This window comes from Folsomia candida, unplaced genomic scaffold (genome assembly GCF_002217175.1).
Source record: "Folsomia candida strain VU population unplaced genomic scaffold, ASM221717v1 Fcan01_Sc016, whole genome shotgun sequence".
Lineage (NCBI taxonomy): Eukaryota > Metazoa > Arthropoda > Collembola > Entomobryomorpha > Isotomidae > Folsomia > Folsomia candida.
This window is the reverse complement of record NW_019091208.1, coordinates 1,571,312-1,594,916: the sequence shown is the minus strand read 5'-3', so window position 1 is coordinate 1,594,916 and position 23,605 is coordinate 1,571,312. Positions and strand designations below refer to the sequence as shown.

Sequence of the window (23,605 nt, the reverse complement as noted above, 5' to 3'; positions counted from 1 at the left end):
ATTAAATTGCACGCAACTTTGTTTTCAGGTAGAAGGCAAATGTTGTTGAACCTTCTGATCGTAAAATTTGTAGAGTTATTCTGATAAAGGGCGACTATTTGTGGCTGCCATGCAGCACTTGAAAATGCATAGGGCTGGCTTTACATTGTTCTTGTATATGTAAATACATGTACATATGCAAAATCTACAAATAAAAATAAGTACTTGGGAATTCCACAAACCTGTATTAACAACCACACGTACATATCAAAGCACTTTATTTATTTGTTGGAATACATATGTTTTAGAGGTTGATGTCATTCAACTAACTTGATCCAAACATATCTGTATAACAGCGGAAAGAGAGGATGACATATTCCATGGAGATAAGAATTTGCTTTTATTTAGCAAGTGTTAATGACAGTTAATGCCCTTTTACCAAGGTATGGGGATTTTTACCTTTCGCACAGGTATTTACGTTGGATACATATTTACAAAGATGGGGAAAATGGTTCCCAAAACTCTCTCGTAAGAAATGAGAGACTTGACCCCTATTATGGTGAAGGGAAGGGAATGTCCCTTGAATAAAAATGGAAAGTCCTGTATACCTTATAATCTGTCACTACTAAGGACTATATTTCATATTATTTCGTTACAAAATTTTCTATTTCTGGCATATTATACTTTCCAACATATTTTAAGTCATAATAAAGACTATCGTCACGAATAGAAAAAATACCCATTCTGTCCCCAACTTTCAAGGAGTCAAGTCATAGCTTACTATTCACTCATCTTTGACCAATTGCTTAAAATATTCTTTAAAGAATAATGGCCACCATGGTATTCTCACAACTTATCTGGATCAATTTCTCAATCTCACTATTGCTCAATATCCAATCAGCTGAGGGCGTCTGCTGCCAACCACAAGACAGAAATGTTATCACCGGAGCTGCAGGTCCGTATTACAACATTATAATGTTGTAATACGTTATTGTCACTAATGCATTAGTGTTAAACATCTTTACATATTCAATAATACAGATTTAACCTAATTGAGACCATAATTCTCAACAATTCTCTTGAGTACGATTATAAATTCATATCTACATCTGATAGCAACCAATTAAATTTCCATGATTTCCTAGAAAAGGCCCACATTTATTTCAAATACTTTCCAGGTTTTGAGTTTTTCGCCGAAAATCACGAAAACTTTTTAACATTGGTCGGTATAGGGAAAATGCCAAAATTTGTGAAGAAAAATATTCAAAAAATCAGCCTTTTGACTGTCGAGTTTTCCACAAAATATATCGCATTTTGGGAAAATTTGAGAAATCTGCATTTTTTAAAAACACGTGATATGACGTATTTGGTCTCTTAGCGACGTATTTTGAAATACGTCATATGACGAATTTAGTCTAAAAGAGGTTAATTATGCACTACTTTCTACAGGAACTTGTGACGATGGCAGTCTTGGCGACATTTGCTGTGGGGTGGGGCAATGCAACTTTTTTTGCTGCGCCTGTGACGGTGGGTGTATCATGGGAAATCCAACAAACATTCCGCCCGGACCACCGCCCGGTATCGCGGTCCCAACGGGGCGCAAGAAAAGATGGACTGGCGGCTTACCTGTCCCGCGCAAAGTGAGATATTTTTTGCATAATTGCTACACTCTTAGAAATGGGGTTACGATTATTACCAAAAAGTAAACGTATGTATGTAACTATACCCCCGTGGTTATGAATTTGTCACTGCCTGGTTATAAATTTATTAGCTTTGGTGCCAATTTAATACTAAGTCGGTGAAACTTTATAATTAGTCGCTGAAACTTGATAATTAGTCAGTGACAACTGTAACCACTCGATGACAAATTTATAACCACGGCGGTAGAGTCACATACACTCAAAACAAAAATTTGTCAAATCAACACGGCCGGTGTCAATATATGACTTAACCGCCCTGATTACAATTGTGATTCCGAGTGGTAATGCAATTTTTCCGTCCGGTGATAATATTATAACCACCAGTATTAAAATCATCATAATTCGCAATCACAATTGTAACCAAGGCGTTTAAGTCATACATTGACACCGGCGGTGTTGATTTGAAACATTTTTGTTTTGAGTGACGTTTACTTTTTGGTTATAATCGTAACCCCATTTCCAAGAGTGTAAAATGTTGACTTAAAAAATTTAATATTTCCATTCTTACAGGGAACCATGTACCCAAGAGAAGATAGCTTCAGAATTATGGATCTCGACGGTGACGGCCAGATTTCGTGGAGTGAGGCGTATCAAATTTTAATGACAGGAAGGATTGGGGATCCCATCTTGAAAATGAGCTTTGTTCCAAGCGAATTTAACAGACTGGATTTGAACAGGGATGGATATCTTAGTAGGTGGGAAATCGGTGCGAATTAATGAGTCCAATGCGGATTCATCATTTAATTTAAAAATTGTATGCAAAAATTTTATTACTATGGTGCTACCAAGATTATATTATCAATGGATTGTAAAATTATAGTAGTAAAAAAGTTATATTAGTAACATTCCATCTGTGTCGGACGTTGCTTTTTGGAAATTGTGAAAATTTTAAAAATTGTCACGTATGTATATCGGTGAACTTAAAAATATATTACTTCCTGAAATACGTCAAGTTTAATGTTGAATGTGCATCTATTTAAAAATTATAATCAGAGTACCGAAACGCTTTCAAAGCTTGATTTCACATACTCGTCACTTCCAATATATCTCTAATATGTAAACGTTTGTTAGTATCCCAGTATATATTCCCCTCCATCCACAATCTAAGATAAAGAAAAGGGCATACATAACCCTTAAACTTTTAGGGGTTTCTCTATATCAATCAAACTTTGGTATAAAGGGTTAAACCCAGCCAGAGGTTTTACGTGGCATCTCATTCCGAATCCCAAAAGGATCGTGCATATATTACGTCATCGTTTAAGCGGGTAGGTGGTTAATGTAGGTCTTCCTGTATTTCCCATGTTAAAATTTGCTATCCCTTAACATTTACGTTGGGTGGGTATGTGCTAAAATTGAGAATTTTTGATGACGTAATATATGGATGGCCCCTTTGTCCAAACTACAAACTGTCATTCTCCGTGTTGCCGGCAAGGTTGCCACACAGTTTTCTCAGCTGGTTTGAGCAGAACTCTTTATCCAGTATTCACTCTGTGTTGAACTTATTCAGGTAATAACTTATTCTCTAAATTTATTTGGAAAATAAACGAGTACCTACACTTAAAATTATCAGGAGACCTTTCAAAAAAATCGTTACAAAGACTATCGCTTTGATCTGGTAAGAAATTTGGAATGTAAAATATTTATAACTCTGGAAATATATGGAGATAAAAGAAAATCCTAATAAATTTCTTGATATTTTGGATAGTTTGCATTTTCTAGTGGAAATCTAGACTTCTAGACTTGACAGTTATCAATGGCTTCAATTAAAAAATGTCCACACTGTTCGAAAACTTTCAAAGACAAATCTGGTTTGAACTGTCATCTGATCACTCATGATGCAGACGCCGCAGTTAAGTGCGAAGTATGTTTTCTATTAAAATTATTATGCTTAAATTTTAAACATTGAAGAAGCTTCGCATGTAAAATAAAATAATCCCGAAAAACGACGTGCTTAGGTGAAGTGGTGGGCAGCAAGGAAAAGTATAAAATAAAATTATTAAAATTACGATAAAATTATTTGCGACACCACCTGTTGCATTTTTAACTATCACAGATAACATTTATAAATACATTCATTAAATTGTATAAATCACTACTCATAAAGAGCCAGCGTATTCCCTGCCTGCCTTCCTGCCTGCCTGTGGAGAATTATGCAAATGAGGAGAGTAGAGGAGACAAAGAAAAAAGCGAAGCCACCACTGGATTGCATGAATGAATGCATGCATGAAAATGTACAGTGAGTGAGCAGCATACATACATACATACATACATACATCACTCATCAATAGTGGTTATCATGATAAGTGATCGTGATAAACACTATTAATTAATTATTTTAGTTTGAGAAACTCCACCCACAGCGAGTGGCATATTAATTCGAATGTATTTTTGACGCTGAATCCAACGCCGTCAATGGTTTTGACCTCCGAGGCCCCCGTGACCTTCCCGTGACCGTGGGGTTCAAATATCGCTTATTCGTGATGTCGCATATCAATTCGAATGTATTTTTGACGCTGAATCCAACGCCGTCAATAGCTTGGCGTTAATTGTAGAAGTTAAAGGGGATTGTGGAAGTTAACGGGGTTTGTGTAAGCTAATGGGAGCGTGGAACGTGAGAATTTAAGTGGTTAGCTATCCAGCCACTCCCACAGGGGAAAATCAGATTGTTCCGTAACCAGGGAAATTGAAATACAGCATGACTTGGGCACTTTGATGCATGTATGCGCTATGACAAGGGACAAAGTCTCTACTGGAAATTATTTAAAGTTTAGGGATTTTACGCTATGGGCACACCCCCCTCTGGGGGCCTAGAACCCGTTCTTGAACGGGCCTCTACTATAGTTATATATAAATATATAAATTCATTTATAAATATGTATCTAGTATTCAGTATTTTCATATATATCTATATTATAAGCTGGAAATGTCTGTTGGCAACGGAAGTGAAAGTAAATGTTCTGTAACGGAAGTGAAAGCGGAGAAAGACAAGTTTCAAATGGCGCGAAAATTCAAAAATTTTAATTTTAAAAATAAATGCGAGAAGGTGGGGTTATCGGGTCGTTATTGGTCGATGGTGGTTATCAGAATGCGGCCTGGTGGTGGTTTAACCAACGTAGTTATAAGTTGCCTGATGATATGAGGTTATCAGGGCTTTGCTGCCTGATGGTGGTTATATGGGTGTGGCAGCATAGTGGTGGTTATCGGCGCTATGTTGTCTGATGGTGGTCATCGAGGGGTTGCAACATGATGGTGGTTATCGGGGTGTGGCGGCCTGATGGTGGTTATCGGGGTGTGGCGGCCTGATGGTGGTTATCGGGGTGTGGCGGCCTGATGGTGGTTATCAGGGTGTGGCGGCCTGATGGTGGTTATCGGGGTGTGGCGGCCTGATGGTGGTTATCAGGGTGTGGCGGCCTGATGGTAGTTATCAGGGTGTGGCGGCCTGATGGTGGTTATCGGGGTGTGGCGGCCTGATGGTGGTTATCAGGGTGTGGCGGCCTGATGGTGGTTATCGTGGGGTTTCTGTACATTGATGGCACTTCTGGTGGTTATCTGAAGAGGTTATCTTATTGGATTCCGTTGCCATTGCCGTTGCCATCGTATTGCTTGAGGTAGCCTGTTTGTGGGGACTAGATGATTGCTACGTTTCCTGCCATTGGCAATGGCAGTGCAACTGGCAGACTGGGCTGAAAGAGACGACTGAGCCAAGATAAGTGCCAGACAAACTGCCAGTGGCAATGGCAGTGCCACTGGCAGACTGGCAGAGATGACAGAGCCAAGTGGGTGACATTTAATTTTCCACTTTAACTTTCGTTGCAAATTGCTTTCAATTCCGTTGGTGTCAAATTGTTTTTTAAAAATAAATATCGACAAAATATTTAACTGATGAAATTTTGATAATCTAATCATCTCTCGCCCGGCGGGAGACGGGCTTATACGCTAGTTCTATATATAATTAAACGTCTAATAAGCTTCTGTAATTATAATTACAGTTTGAATTAGAGACTCTTTTTGAATTTTGCAATTTTTCCCAGGATAGCAACTAATTAAAATTAAAAATCGCGAAGAGCCGTTCGTAGACTTATGCAATGAATTATTTGATAACAATAATTGTATTTTTTAATTGGCCCACAATTTGTGAACAGCTCTTTTTAGATTTTTTAAATATTTTTCTTAGTTACCAGAAAATTTGAAAATTTACCAAAAGAGTCTCTAATTCAAATGACCAAACTGTAGTTCATTAAATTAGATTGCTATTGTGTCAAAAATACAACGGGTGGCGATGCAAATAATTTTAGGGTTTATTTTATACCCCTAAACAAAAATATAATTTTATGCAAGCAAAATAATTCTTTCTCCAATAATTAAATGGCAAACGGGCGTTATTTTTTATGCTGTCGCTAGTTCAGAGATTAATTTGCTTCACCTGAGAAACAGTTTCTAATTAAAGAATTATTTACCGATGAAATAGATAAACCTAACCTAACTAAAAATTTCCCAATTTTTTCCAGGTTTGCAGGAAACCTTATAAAAATCGTCTCGTCCTGAATGTCCATTTTAGGATGCAGCACGGACCTTATAAAAAAATTTATCGCTGCAAAATTTGTCATAAAGAATTCAGCACTTCCCAAAGTATCAAAAAACATATGGCTGCTATGCACAGCACGAAACCTCGACCACGGCTGCCATGCACGTTTTCCGGCTGTGATAAATCATTTTTGAACAAGGACGACGTCACGCAGCATTTTAAGATGAATCATACCGAGAATCCTCGCCGATTTCGGTGTACCCTTTGCGACAAAAAATTTAAATATCCCAGAGATTTAAATGAACATCTTATGTACCACACGAAGGAGAAGGCGTACAAGTGCGCCACCTGTGGGAAGGGTTTTCCGAAGAAGAGTAAGTTGGCTAGGCATGAGGTGAGTAAGTTTGGGATATTTTGAAATACATTTATTGGCAACCAGGGCTTACTAATTAATTACCGAATCTAATTAATTATCTACGTGAATAGCATATTTAAACTAATTACACCCTGAGAAACCCGGTAACTAAATTATTACCAAGCGGAGTATCTATGTGAGTCCTCTACCGCATGGTAATTTATTTATTATTGAGTGATAGACATTTTCTTACCAAACCGGTAATAATCCCGGTCGCGAAATTCGAAAATATTACCAATTGGTAACTAATTTTCTACCACTCAACAATAAATTAATTACCATGTGGTAGAGTCACACACATAGCTACTCCGCCTTGTAATAACTTAGTTACCGGGTTTCTTGGAGTGTAGTAATTACTAATTAACATTAACTGGTACATACTACCGAAGCTAAGTTTAATTAATAATTAATTAGAAAGTCACCAATTAATTGGTCAATGCTCTTTAATTAGCTAATTAATTGGCTTAATTAGCAACTTTCGTTTAATTACTAATTACCAATTAATTAGACGAAACATTTTCCTTCTAATTATCAATTACTAATTAATTAGAAATGTGGCTAATTAAAAAGCTGTTATTTGCTCCTTTTTTCCTATTCTAAAAAATTTACCCTACCGTTTAAAATAGCTAACCCACTTGGAAAGATCATCCCGAAAACTGCACAAATGTCCGCTATGCCAGAAAGAATTTTCCTTAGTAGAAAATTTACGAGCCCACACGAAAAATATTCACAACACGGCGACGGAACGACCCCGATTTCCATGCACGTCAGGCACGTGCGATAGAACATTTTTGACCAAGGGTACTCTTGCGAAGCACTTTGAAGTGGAGCATTCCGAAAATCCGGTCCGATTTCCGTGCACCTATTGCGAAAAAGAATTTAAAACATGGCCAGAATTGGACCTTCATATTCTTACCCACACGAAAGAGAAGCCTTACAAGTGTGCCACGTGTAAGAAAAGCTTCGCTCAGAAGAATAAGTTGCATAGACACCAGGTGAGTTTGTATTTTCAAAAAAATGTGTACACTCTAACTAAAAATGAGTAAAATTTACTCAACGTTGGATAAAAAAAAGAGGATGACACAACAAAAAGGTAAAATTTTGCACAACGTTGGACAAATTTTACAAAAATGTTAGACAAATTGAGCATATGTAATGTTGGATAAATTTTGCACAATATTGGACAAATTTTACAAAAATGTTGGGCAATTTTTACAAAAATGTTGTACAAATTAAGCATAATGTTGGATAAATTTTGCACAACGTTGGACAAATTTTGCACAACGTTGGACAAATTTTGCACAACGTTGGACAAATTTTGCACAACGTTGGACAAATTTTGCACAACGTTGGACAAATTTTGCACAATGTTGGGCAATTTTTACACAGCTTGGTACAAGTTTTGCAAATCGTTGGGCAAATTTTACCTTTTGGTTATTTCATCCTCTTTTTTTTTACTCAACCTTGAGTAAATTTTGCTCATTTTTAATTCTAATTTGCTTCTCATTTTAAATCTCACATACATCCACTCTGCTAGGAAACCCATCGAGAGATATCGTCGCGAAAATTCTTCCAGTGTGAATCATGTCCACGCCAATTTCTAAGCATGCGTGGGAGAAGGTTGCATTCTGAACGTGATCACGAGCGTCGTCCCGCCATCCCCGCCAAAAAGGTGAACAAGAAGGTCCGTCATTCATGCGACAGGTGCGCGTACAAAAGCCACATCAAGGCCCAATTGACGGTGCACTTCAAGCGGGTGCACGGCGGAGTGAGGAAAAATGAGTGTTATTTCTGTGGGAAAAAATTCTTCTCTTTTAGTGAACTGGTTCGACATTGTGGCAAAGTGCACACTATGGAAAAATAAGTTCAGATGTGTTGCTTAATAAGTAGAGGGCGGTTATGTATGTAAGTAAATTCCGAAAAATATGTATGTAATATGGGCTTAAAAAACCTGAAAATATGGATATAAAAAATGTTTTTCAACTTAAATTTTCTACTATATTTATGAAAATATAATTTTGAGGAAACTATAATTTGCGACTGAAGAAAAATATTTTTAGCCAAAAAAACTTGGAAATATCTACTAAAATATGTATATTTAGAAAAATACTCTCATACTATACATGAAAATATGTATGTATGTACATACATATATGCATTCACAAATTTTCAAATTTCAAAAATTCAAGAATTCACAAATTACCTATGTATGAAAATATTTATGTATGTAATATGTACGAAATAAAACTTGTAAAATACCCTAAAATATGTGCTCTAAAAAACGGAAAATATCGAAAACTTTGTTTGAATTTTTGCGATCGTGCTTGGATGGGATGCCCATTTATGAAGTTTTAGTACGATCTGATTTAGTATGAAAAAGTTATAAATACATACATAAAAATCACAAAATTTGAGATAAAACGAATTAAATAAAGATGCATTTAAAATCTCAACTCAATTAAGTTTTTTCAAAAAAATGTATTCTGTTTCACAATTAATGAATGAATGAATGAGCGACAATAGCATTTTATAAGATAGTTATACATAAATATTGTTCCCTTCGTTAATTTCTTCAGTTTTTTTCCTTATTTAGAAAAATATACCCTGTTCCGATTTAAATTTATGCTAATTCATTTCCAGAGAAATTATGATCCTCCAGGACACTCATAGCTTCCCGGTACGTGGGAGGAGGCAATGAATCAGCCCTGGCAAGAAGGGCGCTTTCGTAACAAGGTGGATCACCGGTGGGAGGATTTTCATCATTTTCAGAAATTCCAGGCGCTGGTGTCGGTATCGTAATAAATGTCGGTAAAGGTATCGGTACCGGTGACGAGGTTAGACCAGAGTGTCGCCTAATTTCAAGGGGTGGTGGATCTACTACTTCGTTCCTATTACCGCGTGGTTGTAGCAAATGGGACACCACAAGGCCATCCCGGATGTTCGTGCCATCATTCGTGAAATGGTAAAAATTTGTGAGATCTCGGTATCCATGGCATACTTGCGGTCGTCTTGGTTGATCATCACGTATCTGCGAGTCTTCGTTGAGTTGGCAAGGGATTGGTGTTTCTTTGCCGTCAAATAAATTTAAGTATCCTTGACACGCTGCGACGACGTAGAACTTGTAGATGACCCCAAAGCTAAGGATTTTTACCCATGTACCGTTATCTTGGACGAGATGGCATGTCACTCCAAATAGAAGTGTGACGATGGAGAGTTTTGCGAGGCAACGGACGGATCTGACAGACTCTTCCAAAACCTGGATTGGGCAGAATGAGTACATACATCGTGCAGATTGGGGGCCGTTCAAAAATTATTTAATGCAAAAATCTACTTTTTTCAGACACCTTTATTCAATTTATGTGTTCTTAATGAACAAAATAAAATTTAAATGTTTAAACATTTGGACACCACATAAAGGCTCAATTTTTGTAATTGTTTTTTAATCAATACCTGATTTTTGCCGACTTTAGTTTGCCTGACGTAACGCAGAACTTCGACCAGGGTACGCTACTCCGGGTATTTGGGGTATTGGGGTTTTGTGCGTTTGAAGGGGTAGGAAATCTAAGCAATACCCAGGGTAGTCGAGGTTTTCAAATCTAATAAAGTATTATAACCGGACATTACCAACAGTTCTGAAATTAGTTAGGTATGAAAATTAAATTGGTAAGTGGCTTTATTTGGAAATTACTGAAAAACAGATTACCGACTACCCCGACTACCCCCAACACCCCTAATACCCCGACTACCCGCAAAACCTAGGGAAAACCCCTTGGTATAGGTTTTCAAAAGCAAGACCCCGGGGTTTTCTTTACCGTGACTTCGACCCCTCCCCCACCTCCCTCTCGCATTACATAATTTATGAACGGTCCCTATTCAGAAATTGATTTTTGTATGTGCTTACCAGGTCCGAATTTTGGTCCACATACTTCAACCAGTTGCGCACTTGGTGCCACAGGTAGTGAATTGAGTAACCCATAAGGAGCCCGGTAAGGCCGAATGTAATTAGAATGAGGTAAAAAGGACTGAATTCGGAATTTTCCGACTTTACTAATGAGGAAGGGCAATGTTCATCTGGAACAGCTTAAAATTTATGTCGTGTTAATCGCTTTTTAACGTATGTATTACACTCTTAGAAATGGGGTCACTATTATAACCAAAAAGTAAACGTATATGACTCTACCGACGTAGTTATGAATTTGTCACCAAATGGTTATAAATTTCTCGTCGACTCGACGACGTCGAGTGGTTACAACTGTCACGGACTAATTATTTATAAAGGCTCACCGACTTGACAATAAATTGTCACCAGAGCTAATAAATTTATAACCAGTTGGTGACAAATTCATAACCACGGCGGTAGAGTTATACATATAAGTTTACTTTTTGGTTATAATCGTAACCCCATTTCTAAGAGTGTGGAAGATGTGGTGACATCGGAAATTCTACAATTTTAAAAAATCAACCCATTCCATGCGAGTTGGGAAATTTTAAAATATTTCTAAAACGACTAAATTTTGAAATTTAAATTTTGCAATTTTTAAATTGAATTCTACAATCGAACATGAAGGAATGGAAAGTGGGACATTGTATAATCTTACCTGCACACAAGCTGACAGTAATCAGATTCATTGCATGAATTAAGACGATAGGACCAGTAAGAATCTATTGATATAGAAATCACTGTAAATTATTGAGCCAGATTATGGTGTGAACATTAAAAGAAGAGTACAATGTTTGAGTTCTGGTTAACCTTCATGCCACGTAAGTTCGTGGTCAGGTTATCGGAAAATTACGATAAATTTCTCACCTTACAGATAAGGCTCAATTAATCGCTAAACGTGGGACAAACCATCGCCCACCGAGGTCACTGAGGAAGGATGATGCTCAGTGGGCGGATATGTATGTATGTACGGAAATTCCGCAAAATATGTCTAATATGTGCTTAAAAAACCTGAAAATATACACTTACAAAATATTTTTCAACTTGGATTTTCTTTTACATTTATGAAATATAATTTTGAGGAAACTCTAATTTCTGAATGAAGAAAAATATTTTCACATAAAAAACTTAAATTTGGAAATATCTACTAACATATTTATGTATATTTTGAAAAATGCTCGAAATATACAGGAAAATATGGATATGTACGAAAATCCTAAAATATTGAAAATATAGAAAACTGTTTTAATTCTTGCCATCGTGCTTAAATGGAATATCAGTATACGAAATTTTAGTACGATCTGATTTGGTATGAAATAGTTACACATACATACATATCCGCCGTCTAATGATGTATTTAAAAATTGTACTCTACTTTTAATGTTCACACCATATTTAAATGCACATATTTATAATTTTTTCAACTATTTATGACACTCACATTTTCTATTAATCTAATATTTCTGGCTCGTCGTATTTTCCTGAGAATATCCTCCTCCTCCAAGGGAACCACTGACGTGGGGGTGGACAGACTTGGGGAGGGTGGGTTCAGCATTTATGTAAATATTTAGGGCCAGGTCGGGAAATAATTTGAAAAAAATAACTGCGCACAAAATGTTCTACGTATTTCCAAGTGTGGAGAAAGTTGGGGAATCTTTGGACACGATTTTCGGTCTATGGAGACTCGGTAAGAGGAGAAAGTATCTGTCGGCGTGCTCCGACCCGAGTAGAAGGGCTTCCCAGCAGAGAATCCAACAAGATTTTTTGCACAACTTTCATCTGATTTCTCTGGGTTTCTCTGTCCTTGTTCGCTTTGCAACTCTTGTCTTATTGAGTGACTCATGGCTGCATGACAAGCTCGGATATATAAATTAAATTTCATAAATGAATTCAACCGAAAGATAAGCTATAGCTTACCTTTTGTAGGCTATAGCTAAATGTAGCTATTACGATTGTAATTGGTTCTGAAAGGCGGATGATACTTTTAGAAACGTTAAAATTTGCTATTGCTTCCATAATTTACATATTTAGTAAGTAGCTTCAGCTACTTTATGCTAGACGACTTTGTCCGTATCTCTGTCTGTCCGTCCGTCCGTCTGTCTGTCTGTCCGTCCGTCTGTCTGTCCGTCCGTCTGTCTGTCCGTCCGTCTGTCTGTCCGTCCGTCTGTCTGTCCGTCCGTCCGTCTGTCTGTCCGTCCGTCCGTCTGTCTGTCCGTCCGTCCGTCTGTCTGTCCGTCTGTCCGTCCGTCTTGTTGTAGGCAAGATAACGGGAGAACGAAGCGAGATAATCGAACTCGGTTGGAGCCATCGTACAAATGATGAGGAGTATGTATATAGAAGGGCTTTGCAGCGGAGAGGGACCATCCATATAGTACGTCATCAAAATTCTCGATTTTAGCACCTACCCACCCAAGGTAAACATTAAGGGCCATTGTATTTTAACATGGGAGAGATAGGAAGACCTAAACCACCCACGGACTAAAATGATGACGTGATATATGTATGGACGTTTCCAGAATCCAAAGACTCTTTGGATTCTGCAAAAAATTTCTTTGGCAAAGAGATTTTTTGCACAACTTTCTCATCTTATTTATCTGGGTTTTATTCGCTGTGTAGCTCTTCTCTTCATAAGTGACTCATGACTGCATGAAAAACTCGGATATATAAATTAAATTATATAAATGAATTCAACCGAAAGGTACACTCTCAATAATTTTTTGATGATATTTTTACCGGCGGAGGTACTATGCAACTCTACCGCTCGGGTAATAATTTATCACCGAAGGGTAACATACATATATACAGAGACTAAATCCTGCTCAGCCCCCAATGTCAACGTTTAGGTAATAAAAATATTACCGGTACCGGAGCCAATTTCTTACCCACCGAGGACAATTTGTTACGGTGTGCGGATCTTTGCCCCCCATTAAAAGCTACCCATGAAATGCTACCCATTATATGCTACCCGTGATGATCTGCTACCCATGAAATGCTACCCATTATATGCTACCCGAGATCATCTGCCCCCCATTATATGCTACCCGAGATCATCTGCCCCCCATTATATCCTACCCCACCCATTTTCACTTTCTTCTTGCAAATTAAACCAAAATGGATACCCCGTTTTGCGTCGTAGTGCAACATAAGAGTTACTGTTTATTTACGCAAAATTAGTCAAATAATAAATTCTCAAAAAACGAATCAATACATAGTCTATTCATAAATTCCCGCACAAGCATTTCTGGTGGCAAATCCCAAAGTATTAGGGCTATTGGTTAGAAATTTGTATGGATGAACAAGGTACTAATATGGTTTAAAAATCATAACTTCTTTTTTAAGATTTCCTTCAAGGGCTCATACGGAAGACATAAGTCGGGACGACGGCTAATCGGTCGCGGCACGCACCTTTTTCATGGGAAAGTGTTCATGCCTTTCAGAAAGGATGCCTTCAGTGGGGATCCCTTGATTGGACAGATATTTGCTCTACGGACGTCTGACATCCCTTTACGTACGCGGAAGTAAATAAAAAGTCACCAACATGGTGTTAAAGGGAGCGAGTTGGCTGGAGAAAGGAAGTCCATGTTTTTCACCGCAAGTAGTAAAAATTCAGGTCAAGAATTATTTTCAGAATGCTCCTGTGCCAATGGTTAAACCCCTGGGCCATGAACTATTCGAAAAATAACATTTGACTTTCAACAATGCTCTGCTACTGATAATAGAGCAAAAAATTGTCCAAAACTGCCTTAAGTCGAGTTTTTGTGAATTTATTTCGTCCATGGAACGACCTTCAGCATTTGCAGACCTTAATCCCCAAAATTGTAACTGGTGGTAAAAATTATAGATATAGATATGTACTAAGTCTCATAAAAGCGTTAAAGGCCTGAGGTCATACTTACTGAAGATCTGGGCAATTTTCCAATGAAAACCGTGCGTGCCGCGATCGTGCAGTTTTCGTCACGACTTATATCTTCTGTATAAGCCCTTGGAGGAAATCTTGAAAAAGAAGTTATGATTTCTAAATCATATTAGTACCTTGTTCATCCATAAAAATTTTTAACTCATAGCTCAAATACTTTGTGATTTATCACCAGAAATGCTTGTGCGGGAATTTATGAATCAACTATGTACATAAAATCTCGTAAGATTAGCCGAACAATAAATTCTCAAAAAACTAATCAATATATAAAATCTCTTAAAATCAGTGGAACAACGAATTTATTATTTGACTGATTTTACGAGATTTTACATAGTCTCAACTTAAAAAGTGATAGTAGAGCAGACGACTATATTAGGTTAGTTTTTAGGAATACGTCCGAAATTAATTGACAAACTGTATCATTCCCGAGTCAGAAATTTATAAGATGACATTTTGAACAGGTTCCAATTGAGCTGAAATTTGGTACAGAGGTTGTTAATAGCTCTTAATGAAACAATATGAAGTAAAATAAGAAAAAAATTCATCTGAAGGACCTTAATGGGCGCCCCATACCGATTTTTTGAAATTCTCTTATCGAGCTGAATTTGTTAAATAGCCTGCCAATCATTACAAATAGAAGAATGTGAATTTAAATTGGAAAAATTAATCTAAATTTTAAATTTTTTGAAATGCATTTACGATAAAATGTCATGCAAAAGTCGAATTGAGTGAAAATATGTGTGCACCAACAAAAGTATAACCTAGCCACCCGCGTGGCTGGAATTTACTTATGTTACGTCGAATATTAGTAGGGTAATATTCTGAGAGTTTTAGGAAAAACTATTCGCTCGTTAAAAAGTTATGGTCATGGTCAATACTGGTGACCAGTGGATATCACTATATCTTTTAATATGTTCATGTGCATTTACGATAAAATTTCATGCAAAAAAGTCGAATGAGAGTGATAATCACAACTAGGCCTGACTCGGGCTATATCAAGTCTGCACTGTAGGTTTTTAACATTGGTATAGGGAAAATTCCAGAATTTGTGAACAAAAATATCCAAAAAAGTCAACTTTTTACCATCGAGTTTTCCACAAAATACCAAAGAAGCACTCGCATTTTGAGAAAGTTGAGAAATTTGCATTATTTTCAAATACGTGATATGACGTACTTGGTCCTCAAGATTTTATGTATTGATTCGTTTTTTGAGAATTTATTATTTGACTAATTTTGCGTAAATAAACAGTAACTCTTATGTTGCACTACGACGCAAAACGGGGTATCCATTTTGGTTTAATTTGCAAGAAGAAAGTGAAAATGGGTGGGGTAGGATATAATGGGGGGCAGATGATCTCGGGTAGCATATAATGGGGGGCAGATGATCTCGGGTAGCATATAATGGGGGGCAGATGATCTCGGGTAGCATATAATGGGTAGCATTTCATGGGTAGCAGATCATCACGGGTAGCATATAATGGATAGCATTTCATGGGTAGCTTTTAATGGGGGGCAAAGATCCGCAAATCATTTGTTACTATAGGGTTACCACGTGGAAGAAATGGATAGTACCTCCGCCGGTAACAATTTTGTCAAAAAAGTATTGAGAGTGTAAGCTATTTACGGATTTATAGTTGAAAATAAGTAATGAACTAGTTAATAATTATCATATTTCTTATCTACAATTGTTACACATAATGTTGATTTTGTAAATATAGTGTGAAATATTTTATTCAATATTCAAATTAAAAAATGTATTAGGAAAAACTTGTAACATTTTTATTAAAATGTGTAATAAAGCATGTCCAACTTCTAATAACTTTTGTCAACTAACTACCATGCGGTAGAGTCACATAGATACTCCGCCTGGTAATAACTTAGTTATCGGGTTTCTTAGAGTGTGCATACCTACAGTATGTAACTTATTTAATGCTACGATTTTTAATTTCAAATTCAACTTCAATTTTCCCAGGAACAGGTTGATATTTCAAAATTGTTTTCATACCAGTTCTTCACCATATATTGGACTACATTGAGGCAAATTTTCAGAGGGATGGAGATAAAACTGTAGAATACACAAATATTTTAATGTCAAAATATTGCGAATGGCACGTTACATAATTGATGCTACGATACACAACCGGTACAAATTTGCAATATTTCCTAAGTACAGAGCAGAATTTCGAACGGATAAACAATTCTGTAGTATTTCTACTACAAATGAAAATAATCTGCCGAATTAAAAGAAATAAATAACAAAGGGCACCGTTCTCAGTATCAAAATATTGGAAAAGTGACCTCCGTCCATTAATAACGCCTAACTTTAATGAAACTTTGGAAACAATTTAAAATACACGCCGGATCTGTTCCAAGGCTCACCGGAGAAAGGAAAACTACAGGACCTGTAGCGAATTGTAACCGTCAGGGTCGTAAACCCAGTAAAACACCACACCCGCACGCGACGATTGTAAAAACAGTGACAATGATGCTTGTCTGCCCGCGCCCGAAATTGCGAAAGATGTTCAAAGTGACCGTTTTACTGTTGTACACCTATGAATGATTAGACACAGGCTGATATTCGCAGGAATATCTGGGGAAATTCCAAATTCCACACCATACACCTTAGCGAATAATCACAAGAAATGCTTTGCGTGGGCAATGTAAAGAGAAGATGATCCCATGGCTACCGGAAACAATTTTTGTTCTCAGATTAGACCCTAATTCAACTTTTTAGCTCAGATGGAACGATAAGAGTACGGAAGGAGCCCAAATAAGTCTTAAGAAATTGATTTCTGAGACAAGCTATCAAACATAGCAGAGATAAGGAAATCTAGGCTGTTTGTACCGCCAAATCCTGATGTGAAACTTTCGAAATCTTGCAGAGAGATAATGTTTTGGGGCAGTTTATGTTGCCTCAGGGTAGTAATATTAACGTGCGTCGCTGGGATCATGACCAAAGAGGTTTACCTTGATTTGTTAGAAATAAATATTTGCCAATTCGCAACAAAGACAGACTTTGGTCAGAGATCAATTTTAAGAAACGTCGGATATTAGACAAATATTACAAAAATCATCTCAAATTGCATCAAGGATAATGATACAAAGGTTTTGGACTGAATTTCAAATTTCTTAACCTCAACTCGATCGACCATAACCCAAAAATTCTGCAGCGGCTGGTGATAACACTAAACCTGACAAGCACGGCTCCCCGGCACACACGTCATCACAGAAAAGTTAACAAACATCGACCATAGCGTAACCGAAGGGTTTGTGGATTAGATGCCCAAACGATTTCAATCAGTTATTGGGGTCTGTCGAAATATTTAACCGCTCATACCCCCGTAGCATTAATTATGTAACGTGCAATTCGCAATATTTTGATATTAAAATATTTGTGGATTCAACAGTTTTATCTCCATTCCTTTGAAAATTTGCCTCAATGTAGTCCAATATATATTGAAGAATTGGTATGAAAACAATTTTGAAATATCAACCTGTTCTCGAGAAAATTGAAGTTGAATTTGAAATTAAAAATCGTAGCATTAAATAAGTTACATACTGTACATAATATCCGCATCTTACGATTCTTACGAACTTAGCTTAACGGAATGTAGCGCACGAGTAGAAAGAAACCAACTCCAAGTACCAAGAAGTAAAAAAAGAGCTTGCCAACATTGTGCAATTTTATCGCTAAAAATCCAGCCTCAGTTTTCACCTTCATCTTCTCCAGTTCTACAAAGTTTTCCAACTTGGTCCACTGATTTATCAGACCTGCCTCATATTTTATAAGGTACATAGATATGCATAAATGTTGTTCCCTTCGTTAATTTATTTTTTCCTCATTGTCAAAAAATACACCCCTTTCCGCTTTAAATCTTGTATATTATAGGCTGGAAATGTTTGTCTGCAACGGAAGTGAAAGTAATTTTCCGTGACGGAAGTTAAATTGGAAAAAGTTTCATTCCCTTGTCAACAGACATTTGTAGCTAATTATATAGATATTGTAAAAAAAATAATTTGCTGGAATTATGAACAATCCTACTTAATTGTCATGAATATCAAATAAGCCCGTCGCCCGGCGGGAAACGGGCTTATACGCTAGTTTATACTAATTGATTTTCATATTCCTCACTGACACTCATAGCTTCCCGATACGTGGGAGGAGATGACGGATCATCTCTGGCAAGAAGGGCCAGTTCGTAACAAGGTGGGGGATCATCGGCTGGAGGATTTTCAGAAATTCGAGCTACAGGTGTCACTATAACCTCGTCCCGAATACCAAGTGCTTGTAGCAAATATGATGCCACAAGTCCTTCCCGGACGACTGGAAGATTCGTGAAACGGTCAAAACTTGTGTGATCTTGAGATCCACGGCATTCTTGCAGTTGTCCCGCCTGATCATCACGTATCTGTGAATCTTGTTTAATTGGTGTTTCTTTAGAGTCGAATAAATTCAAGTATCCTTGACACGCTGCTACGACGTAGAACTTGTAAATGGCCCCAAAGCATAGAAGGATGAACCATGTAGCGTTATATTTCGCGTAATGGACTATTACTCCAGGTATGAGTGTGATGATGGAGAGTTGCGCGAGGTTACGGATGGATCTGACAGACTTTTGCAAAACCTGGATTTATTGTGCAGAATGAGTAGGTTCATATTTACATATGTATGTGCAGGGTGGTTAAAATGTCACGCTACAATGGAAAATTCGTCGATGGGAAAAATTCGTAAATTTCCATTACTTACTGAATTTTGGTCTATAAAATTCAACATTTTAAGAATTTTGGCATCAGTGTTCCCTTAATGATGAAATTTTGAAATTTCAATTTCCATTAGTTACCGAATTTTTGTCTCTAAAACTCAACATGTCATGAATTTCATCATCAGTGTTCCCTTAATGATGAAATTTTGAAATTTTAATTTCCATTAGTTTTCGAATTTTTGTCTAAAATTCAACATTTTAATAATTTCGTCATCAGTTTTGTTAATAATTATAAAAATCTCAATCCAAAATCTTGTAACTGATGGAGATTTAGGGATTTTTCCCATTGAAAAATTTTCCATTGTAGCTTGACATTTTAACCACCCTGTATTTAAATCGTGCAGGTTTCTGAAATTGATTTTGTTACGTGCTTACGAGGTCTGAATTGTGTTCCAAGTACTCCAAACAGTTGCGCATTTGGCGCCAGAGGTGGACAATTGAGAAAAACATGAGGAGCCCGGTAAGGACGAATATAACGGGAATATAATTAGGATTGAATTCAGAATTTTCCAACTTTCCTGATGAGGAAGGGCAGGGTTGATCTGGAAGAGCAGAAATATGGGTTAGCACGTATTGGAAGCTGTGGTCAGGGTCCGCTACCCTGTTTTTTGGAGGTTTTTGAGTTTTTGGGGTATCAAATCCACGGAGAAACTCTAATGCTTAATGTGGTTTTTCCAGGATTTTTGTAAAATTTTGAGGCAGATTGGAACAAAATTCTTCTGACTACAATTTAAATTAATTAGATTTTCAGACGCTTTCAGACTCCAAAATATAATTTTAATAATTTTGCTTCAACCCGCCCCAAAATCTACAAAAATCTATAAAAACCCACAAAAACCCAAAAACCCACAAAAACCCATAAACCCACAAAAACCCAAAAACCCAAAACCCACAAAAACCCAAAAACCCAAAACCCACAAAAACCCAGAAACCAACAAAAACCCACAAAAACCCAAAAACCCACAGAAACCAAAAAACCCACAAAAACCCAAAAACCCACAAAAATCCCAAAAACCTCTGTTTTTCTAGAAAAACCCAGGGGTTTTCCGAACCCTGGCTGTGGTGACATTGAAAAGTTTCCAATTTGAAAAATTAAACCATACTTTTCATTTAATAATTCTGTGCGAGTTACGAAATTCAAAAATATTTCTAACGCGACTTGATTTCGAAATTTAAATCTTAAATTGATTTGCTCAATTTTTAAATTATATTCTTCGATGGAAAGTGGGACATTTTATAATCTTACCTGCACACAAGCTCAAATTCATCCGATTCATTCCATGAATTATGAGGACAGGACCAGTAAAAATCTACCAATTGGTAAATCAATCAATCAATGTATGTATATTATTGAGCCATAAACTGTGGGCTTAAAGTTTCTGAAAAAAAATTAACTTCAAAACATAAGTAGTCAAAACTTTTTATTGCGTGTATAGAATATTATAATTTTTTGTACGATTATTAACTAATATTTAGAGTGTCCGCCACCAGCTTCCAACATTTGTTCAATGCGTGAATTGAATGACTGTGCCAAATTTTCCAAAACGGTAACCGGAATGCTTTCCCACTCATGTTGAAATCTTCTGAATAGCTCAGCGGTTGTGGTTGGATATGGCGGTTTGTACGCAGAATCCTTAACAATGGACCATAAATTCTCCAGAGGATTCAAATCTGGTGAATTTCCGGGCCACACCCCTTTCCCCCACACTGTCAAAGGGAGCGCCTCCAAAACTTTGGTGGTCACTTTTGCAGTGTGTGCTGGTGCTCCATCTTGCTGAAAGGTGACCTTCTGTTGTTGGGGGAATAAAGTTGGGTCCTTCATGGATTTAATGTAAAGTGGGAGGATCTTGTCTTTGTAGTATGCAGCGTTTACGGTACCTCCACTTACCATATGCAGCTTTGTAACTCCTTGAGCACAGAAGCCGCCAGCTACCATAACTTTTAGACCATGTTTTGGGGTCAATATTTTCGGGATTTTTTTCGGATCCGCTGTATAGTATCTTTGATTTTGTCTGTTACCAGTTGGTGACACCTCCAGTCAGGTTTCATCAGTGAAAAGAATGTGAGAGCGTTTTTGCTGCGCCCGTCTGTCGTCACCCAAATATCCCGTTCTCTTGACTGTTTCGCCGAATTTTAATCGGTCCTGAATATTTTTTTGAGTCAAAATCTGTTTCTTAGGTCTTTTGTAAGCCGTTTTGCCCCATTTTTGTTTTTTTACGTAATTTCGAACCGCAGCACGACTTATTTTCTTCCCCTTCTTTTGATACCTCGCCGACTCGTTCAGCTTCTTTAGTGTTTTCCTCACAGATCCACCAATTTTCTCCTTCAAATTTCTTGTTATTTGCGATTTTGAAGTGGGGGAGAGTTCTGTGGGTCGGCCTGACCTTTTTTTGTCCACCACGGTACGGCGACCTTCCCACAGTTTGACCGTATTGTAAGCAACTCCTAGTTTCCTCGAAATTTGGGAGGCACCATATCCCTCGCTCAATAGAGTTTGAATCTGCACCCTTTTCTCTTGTCGACTCCTCATATTGTTGGACAACAAGGGGAGAAAAAGTTTGTTTACACGACTCAGCTGGTTTCCGAATAATATTGATTTTTATGAGGCGAGCTCACCTGATTTCACTCTTTTCAGAAACTTTAAGCCCACAGTTTACAATTTAAATGTGCACAGGGGTCATCCATATATTACGCAATTAAGAATTCTGGATTTTAGCTTCGAACCATAGGAAAACATTAAGGGATAAGGAATTTTAACATGGGAATGATAGGAAGACCTAAGCCACTAACACAGTAAAATGATGACGTAATGTATGGACGTTCCCATATTTAATTTTTTCACTCACATTTTCTATCGATCTAATATTTCTGGCTTGTCGTATTTTCCTGAGAATATCCTCCTCCTCCAAGGGAACCACTGGCGGGTGGGTGGGCAGACTTATGGGGGGTGGGTTCAGCATTTATGTAAATATTCACTGTTAAAAATCTGGTCACATAGATACTCCGTACTGGTATTGATTTGGTAATAATTTCCTGCCGGATTGGTAGTACATAATGGTAAATATTTTTCATTACCGCAACATTACTGAACGGTAATTCCAGCGGCGGTAGAGTCACGTATGTATGTACTCAGCTCGGTAATGATTTAATACCAGTTGCTAAAAGTGTTTACCTGTGGTTGTGAAATTATTTGGCAAAAAAAACTGCGCACAAAATGTCTTATTTCCAAGTGTAGAGTAGAAAGTTGGGAAATATTTGGACATGATTTTCGGTCCATGGAGACTCGGTAAGGGGAGAAAGTATGTCGGCATGCTCCGTCCCGAGTGTTTGTCAGCGGAGTCAGGGACCATCCATCTATTATGTCATTAAAAATTCTGGATTTTAGCAGCAACGTAAACATTAAGGGATATTGCATTTTATCATGGGAGAGATGGGATCCTGAACCTCCCACACACGCAATAAAATGATGACGTGATACATGGACGTTCCCAGAATCCTACGAGATTTTTTGCACAACTTTCTCATCTTATTTCTCCGGGTTTGCTGTCTTTGTTCGCTTTGCAAGTCATCACTTACTTAATGAGTGACTCATGAAAAGCTGGGATATATAAATTATATTACACAAATGAATTCAACCGAAAGGTAAGCTATGGATAAATAGTTGAAGATAAGTGAGGAATTAGTTAATTATTATTATATTTATTATCTACAATCACTACATATGTATAGTGCTCATTTTGTAATTATAGTGGCAAGTATTTTATTTAATATGCAAATAAAAAATGTATGTATTCGAGTAACAAATCGGAATTTCGAAAGACAGAAAATAAGATTTTGTTAAGATTTGCACAGTTTTAGCGGTGATTTTTGTGACGTGATTTTTGTAAGTACAACGATGCCAATAATTTGGTTCCACTCCGCCCCTAGACACAGTGGGAGGGATCCATAGTCGCAAAAACTGCAAACGGGGAGGCCTGCTTCGCCATGATGGAAAAAGATATCGAAATGCTACTTTCACCAAAAGATTACAAATTTTTTCCTACAACCCGAATCGAGCGTTTTTGGAAATTCGAAAATAAATTCAAAAAATAAGGAAGTAAATTTTCGCGTCTCCTAAATATTCGAAAAATGTCTCATAAATAATATACAAGTTGCCTACCTGTGAAACGTCTGTTAAATGAAAAAAAATGTCTCATAAGTATTTACATTTATCTCATAATATGGTTAGCTATGTAAAAGCAATTCTTATCATCTTCTGCCTTATGCACATCAAGTCCATCGCACAACATCCAAAATACTTCCAGTTTGTTTGCTAAAGGTTTTATTTGTTTTCAATAGCTTTTTAAATAAAAGTGACGTCCCAAGTG

General features: G+C 37.1%; 4 protein-coding genes across 6 annotated transcripts; 2 read left to right on the top strand and 2 right to left on the bottom strand.

Annotated features, from left to right (window-relative positions):
• Window positions 1-736: 736 nt before the first annotated feature.
• Window positions 737-2,476, top strand: LOC118437814. Its single transcript, XM_035857204.1, has 3 exons — window positions 737-934; window positions 1,429-1,619; window positions 2,190-2,476. The coding sequence occupies exons 1-3, from the start codon at window positions 808-810 to the stop codon at window positions 2,394-2,396; spliced, it is 525 nt and encodes a 174-aa protein (XP_035713097.1). The 5' UTR covers window positions 737-807; the 3' UTR covers window positions 2,397-2,476.
• Window positions 2,477-3,104: 628 nt separating this feature from the next.
• On the top strand, window positions 3,105-8,641 carry LOC110856479 (zinc finger protein 227). Of its 2 annotated transcripts, XM_035857235.1 has the most exons (6): window positions 3,105-3,186; window positions 3,250-3,294; window positions 3,385-3,540; window positions 6,188-6,598; window positions 7,246-7,614; window positions 8,157-8,641. In XM_035857235.1, exons 3-6 carry the CDS (start codon window positions 3,433-3,435, stop codon window positions 8,481-8,483), a joined length of 1,215 nt encoding a protein of 404 aa, XP_035713128.1. In that variant the 5' UTR covers window positions 3,105-3,186; window positions 3,250-3,294; window positions 3,385-3,432; the 3' UTR covers window positions 8,484-8,641. The 2 variants fall into 2 exon arrangements, with proteins under 2 accessions (XP_035713128.1, XP_021960651.2); XM_022104959.2 differs by lacking the exon at window positions 3,250-3,294 and having other exon boundaries at window positions 3,111-3,186; window positions 3,399-3,540.
• A 465-nt stretch (window positions 8,642-9,106) lies between these two features.
• Window positions 9,107-12,579, bottom strand: LOC118437855. Of its 2 annotated transcripts, XM_035857247.1 has the most exons (5): window positions 12,477-12,579; window positions 12,001-12,404; window positions 11,218-11,281; window positions 10,521-10,699; window positions 9,107-9,875 (listed from the first exon to the last, which is right to left on the bottom strand). In XM_035857247.1, exons 2-5 carry the CDS (start codon window positions 12,112-12,114, stop codon window positions 9,240-9,242), a joined length of 993 nt encoding a protein of 330 aa, XP_035713140.1. In that variant the 5' UTR covers window positions 12,115-12,404; window positions 12,477-12,579; the 3' UTR covers window positions 9,107-9,239. The 2 variants fall into 2 exon arrangements, with proteins under 2 accessions (XP_035713140.1, XP_035713141.1); XM_035857248.1 differs by having other exon boundaries at window positions 12,001-12,579.
• Window positions 12,580-16,200: 3,621 nt separating this feature from the next.
• On the bottom strand, window positions 16,201-22,299 carry LOC118437834. The gene is made up of 4 exons (XM_035857225.1): window positions 22,085-22,299; window positions 20,485-20,548; window positions 19,614-19,780; window positions 16,201-19,100 (listed from the first exon to the last, which is right to left on the bottom strand). Exons 1-4 carry the CDS (start codon window positions 22,196-22,198, stop codon window positions 18,579-18,581), a joined length of 867 nt encoding a protein of 288 aa, XP_035713118.1. The 5' UTR covers window positions 22,199-22,299; the 3' UTR covers window positions 16,201-18,578.
• Between the last annotated feature and the right edge of the window lie 1,306 nt (window positions 22,300-23,605).

What these genes read in the sequence shown, in the direction of transcription:
- LOC118437814 (XM_035857204.1), top strand. Translation starts at nt 808, where the DNA reads ATGGCCACCATGGTATTCTCACAACTTATCTGGATCAATTTCTCAATC. An exon ending in TGTTATCACCGGAGCTGCAG is followed by an intron (nt 935 to 1,428) that starts GTCCGTATTACA and finishes TACTTTCTACAG; the next exon opens with GAACTTGTGACGATGGCAGT. An exon ending in GCTTACCTGTCCCGCGCAAA is followed by an intron (nt 1,620 to 2,189) that starts GTGAGATATTTT and finishes CCATTCTTACAG; the next exon opens with GGAACCATGTACCCAAGAGA.
- LOC110856479 (XM_035857235.1), top strand. Translation starts at nt 3,433, where the DNA reads ATGGCTTCAATTAAAAAATGTCCACACTGTTCGAAAACTTTCAAAGAC. An exon ending in ACGCCGCAGTTAAGTGCGAA is followed by an intron (nt 3,541 to 6,187) that starts GTATGTTTTCTA and finishes AATTTTTTCCAG; the next exon opens with GTTTGCAGGAAACCTTATAA. An exon ending in ATAAGTTGCATAGACACCAG is followed by an intron (nt 7,615 to 8,156) that starts GTGAGTTTGTAT and finishes CCACTCTGCTAG; the next exon opens with GAAACCCATCGAGAGATATC.
- LOC118437855 (XM_035857248.1), bottom strand. Translation starts at nt 12,114, where the DNA reads ATGCTGAACCCACCCTCCCCAAGTCTGTCCACCCCCACGTCAGTGGTT. An exon ending in TACTGTCAGCTTGTGTGCAG is followed by an intron (nt 10,700 to 11,217) that starts GTAAGATTATAC and finishes ATAAATTTTAAG; the next exon opens with CTGTTCCAGATGAACATTGC. An exon ending in TGGACCAAAATTCGGACCTG is followed by an intron (nt 9,876 to 10,520) that starts GTAAGCACATAC and finishes TGCCCAATCCAG; the next exon opens with GTTTTGGAAGAGTCTGTCAG.
- LOC118437834 (XM_035857225.1), bottom strand. Translation starts at nt 22,198, where the DNA reads ATGCTGAACCCACCCCCCATAAGTCTGCCCACCCACCCGCCAGTGGTT. An exon ending in ATATTAGATCGATAGAAAAT is followed by an intron (nt 20,549 to 22,084) that starts GTGAGTGAAAAA and finishes ACCAATTGGTAG; the next exon opens with ATTTTTACTGGTCCTGTCCT. An exon ending in GAATTTGAGCTTGTGTGCAG is followed by an intron (nt 19,781 to 20,484) that starts GTAAGATTATAA and finishes CTGCTCTTCCAG; the next exon opens with ATCAACCCTGCCCTTCCTCA.